The sequence below is a fragment of the Nicrophorus vespilloides genome, unplaced genomic scaffold (assembly GCF_001412225.1).
Source record: "Nicrophorus vespilloides isolate i.1.1-1 unplaced genomic scaffold, Nicve_v1.0, whole genome shotgun sequence".
NCBI classification, from domain to species: Eukaryota; Metazoa; Arthropoda; class Insecta; order Coleoptera; family Silphidae; genus Nicrophorus; species Nicrophorus vespilloides.
Window position 1 is genome coordinate 51,281 of NW_017098498.1, and position 4,461 is coordinate 55,741.

The following is a 4,461-nucleotide window of genomic DNA, read 5'->3' on the forward strand; positions in this document are numbered from 1 at the left end:
TGTCCAAGACTCTAATTAACTTTCCAGCAACGCCGGCAACAAACAAAAAAAAAAGAAGTGAAAAATAGAATTCTCTCGACGCTCTTACATAATTGAATCAGTCGCACCATTATTCAATCTACTGCGTGTGGAAATTTTTACAAATTGTATAACATTTGATAAATGCGAAACGTCTTTAAAAAATTGTTTTTTTGTGGATATTGGTGTAGTTTCTATAACTAAAAAGGAAGCAGAAAACAATAAATGAATGGAAACGAGTGAATCCTCGTTGTTTTCTGAAGGTTAATAGCTACGGTGCGAAGACAATTGGAGAATTGTCATAATTAAGACGAACAAATCTGTGGATTTGGGTCAAGAGTAATTGAAGATTGTCATCAAAATTAATTTGATATTTGAGCTTGGCAATAAAAGTCATTTGCTTTGTTTATATCCACTTAATGAAGACATAAAATAATATTATATAACAAGACGTAAAATATTCTTCTTTAGATTTTCCTCAACCTCAAAGTCCTTGCATGTTAATTAATGTTACAACTTGTTACTATAAATCGTCTCCTTTCTACTACTGAACCATTTAATTGTCTTGCGTTTCTAAAGGTCAATCTACCATTAGTTCATGCAATTGACTTTGATATGTTTCTAATTAGTCTTTTAAAATATTCAATTAACTTTAAATAGCATATGTTCTTTTGACACCAGAACCATTAAGACGTCAATTTAACGAGCTGTTAAAAGAAAATAACACTGACATTTTGTTACTTTGTATTTAAATTAATTGAACATATGTTCGAATCGGACATGTAACAAATGAATATACGTAGTAGAAAAAGTGTTAATTAGTAGTATTAGTATTATTTTTTGGCAAATTTATGGACGTTTGTAATTCATTGGAATATGCTAATTCTTTAAATCCGGAAATTTATTCCATTAACGGGATTGGAAATAGACTCAAAACAAAAAAAAAACACTTAACTATTAGATCTGCATCCTCTTTATTCAAGATTTATACATACTATTAGAGTTGTTGTTTTTTTTGCGAATTTCTTCAATCAATATAAATAATGTTAAGCGAAATTAAAATTCTGAGGACTTTGATCGATAGCCTTTTACTATTTTTCGTGGATAAGTTGATGCAGTAGCTGTGATTTTATAAAGTAATAAAACCACTATAAATAATATATTTTAAAAATGTAAGAATTTCCTTTATTTTACGAAATTTATCTATAATTGTTTTAGAGATGGTTTAAATTTTATCAAAGAAAAGGAACAATTGAAGATTTCATTCAGAAAGACTTCAATAGCCTATTGTGCGGAGAGCAATAAATATTGCTATCTTTCACTTAGAGTTTTACTATGGAAATTGAGTTGTCCTGCGTATTGAATTGTTTTGTTTCAGAGTAAAATAAGTAAATAAAAACAATGGAGTATTTCAGAAATTGTGGATTATTGTTTTGTGATATTTTGCAAGAAACGATCCCAATAAATTATAGTCTAATTGCATCATCGGAATCGTTGCGAAGAAAGATGAAGAAAACAAAAAAAATATAAAATAATAGCATTATTAATGTTCGAAGAAATATCAAATCGGTTGCGCTTAAACTGTAGAAACTCCAGGTGAAAGTTACGATTTGTGTGTTGTCCATTAAAATATTCGCTACAATAAATGTTCGCTGCCGAATGATATACGGCTCTGGCACCGTGCAAACGTTCAATCAATTTGCGCAAATCGTGTTTATAAGTACTAGTTTATTTTTTTTAAGAAGCAACAATTCCGATTCAGCCCACGATTTGTTGATTTTGTTGCAATATTTCAGACAATGGGCGAGAAAGAGTGAAGAGGTTTCGAAAAGCGATTGTTAATTGAGCTGAAGATGCTTGGGATCGCGCGACTATTAACCAACAGGTATATTATACAACAAGATGCGCTCATCGCATCCTTTGTCTGCAATTTGTAGAATTGTTCTGACTATTTTCCTTCGTTTAACCACTGTTCTTATAAAGAAATCACATGCACCCTTAAAAATTTATAAAATTTCAAAATTCCACAAAAAATATAAAAATCAGTAAACATTAATAAAAATATATAATAATTGAATTGTTTATTAACAAAAATCTAACAACTTTTATTTTCAATTATTTATAAACTAAATGTTAATAGTGAAAACAATAATAAAACAGTTCAATATATTATTATTAATTTATAGTTTTTGCAATATTGATTTAGATCTTGGAAAGTCTCACATTTCTACAATTTTCCTCACTTTCTATGATCTCTTCTCAGATACATTTTACATATATTAAAAATAAACACATTGTATCATTATTTTTATTTTTGTTGATAAAAAAAAAGATATATAATATATAAATTTAAAGTTTAAAGAATTTAATTATTATTTTCAATTGAATTAGAGAAAATTTGTTTAACTTTAATCATTATTTAATTAAAATCATTTGTAATTGATACATATTTACATATATTATGTACGCAACAGTAAAAAGAATAATATTGAATTATTTAATGTAATTTATTATGTGGTTCATGAATTGTAATTAATATGTGTGAAAGTAGTTTGTATAAAATCAATTATTATTAATTGATAATTTTTATTTATTTAGAGTGATAGAATTTTTTATTAAATTGTTATTTTAACAATTACTTTACTTTATGTAATTTCTATTTTAATTACTAAAATAATTAAATATGATTCTAAAAGAAAAAAAAACAAATAATTGTTTTTATTAACAATTTTGTTAAAATGATTATTTTTTATATAAATCTATATAATTCGAAGAAAACATATATAAATAATCTAAAAATTTCATAATTAATATTAAAAATAATTACATTAATTGAAAATGAGGAAAATAATATATATTTATTAAATAATTAATCATTTTGATCAATTATTGTTTCTTGATAAAATTCTATAAAAAAATCTGTAAATTCGTTTTTTAAGATATTCTTTTAGACAAATTTTATTATTTTCTTAATTGGTAATTTACAATAGTAAATATTTAATGTTAATTATTTTATTTTGCTTATTTAGGGGTGCATGTTAAGAATCTGCGGTTTTGACGATTGTAAAATGCGTCAGGACAATTCTGATCCGAAAATGTCAGGGCCCGCTCCATATAGCCGCCTTAATTAGGAGCAGTTGCGAGCCTGCGGCAACCTTGGCATATAACGGATCAGGATTTGCCGAGTTTTCCCGGTATGTCCTTGCTTTCTAAAGGTGGGAAAATGCAGCAGCGAATGTGTGCACAATGTTCAAAAAAATACACATAGCGCCAAAAGTTCAGAGTACTTACCGGAAGTGGTGAGCAGCAGCAAAGCGGCGCCCAAGATCGACAACGGTTTCATCTTGGAGATTCGCAGGACGAGAACGGAATGAAATTTCTATTATATTTTGGTAGCGAAATTTGGATTTATTTTGATTATTTTGGATTTGATTTTGGATAGAGACAAAGTCCGTTTAGGAACACTGAATAATCCTTGCACTTGTGTCACACGCAGGAGCTAAGAACACTTCCCCATGTATGATGGTATCCGGAACGAGAAATTCTCCCCAAATGTGACGGTGATTACGCGACGACGATTATAGTCGCAACTCGTGCTCGCACCGACTGGGCCGGTGCTTGATCAAAAGTTGTTCTTAAGTGAAATGCCTCAGTGGGGGCCGCAAGAGAAAACTTCCAAGTTCCCCACCAAAGACACCATCGAGCTGGTGTTTTCCCTTCGCCGTAACGCATTCACTTAACAAAACCACCAAGACCTTGGGATTTTTGCCTTCGGGGTTACACACTCGCAGCACACAATCGCATACAAATCATAGATTCGATTGCAAATTACCAAAAAAAATAAAAAAATTAATTTACAACGAGAAACAGCCAAAAATTTGCTCCCAACAACATTCATATGCAAATTGCTATTACTCATCTCAACAACATCCAGAAATTCCGTTTCCCAATCCACCGAAACACATTCACCTCCAATTCATACATTTCAGCAAATATTTATTATTATTACTACTACCATTTTTTTTTGTGAAATACACATTCCGATTCATTTCATAATCAGAAAAAAAAAATGCTAAATGTTCGCCCGCCTTCCATCCAGTCCATCGAAAGGAACGGCTCTCTTTCTCTCTATGCTTGGAACAATTTTTTTTTGCGCTCCAATTAGACATTCATAATGTATGTACATACGCATTATGGTTAGAACGCGATCGGCATTTTAATATAACTGTAAGTACACCATTACAGTCATATTTTCGTATTGCACTTTTTCTCACGTATCAACTATTGTCCAACCAATCCTTGAACCAATGCTTACCTTTAATAGAGCGATTCTCCATATTTCCGCCTACCGCAGACCATTTTAGCAACGACCAATTTCGAGAGCAGTTTTCCCATTTCATTTGTGTAGGTACCATAATAATAATAATAAAAAACTATCTATTT

The 4,461-nt window shown here is 29.9% G+C and overlaps 1 protein-coding gene across 6 annotated transcripts in view; it reads right to left on the reverse strand.

The window, feature by feature from the left end:
- LOC108562584 (mucin-5AC) overlaps positions 1 to 3,637 on the reverse strand; it is a 27,436-nt gene extending 23,799 nt beyond the window's left edge. For all 6 annotated transcript variants that reach the window (XM_017920977.1, XM_017920982.1, XM_017920980.1 and 3 more), the window contains exon 1: positions 3,310 to 3,637. In XM_017920977.1, coding sequence (XP_017776466.1) covers positions 3,310 to 3,361 — 52 coding nt within the window. In that variant the 5' untranslated portion in view covers positions 3,362 to 3,637. The remainder of the gene's footprint in view (positions 1 to 3,309) is intronic.
- Positions 3,638 to 4,461: the final 824 nt, after the last annotated feature.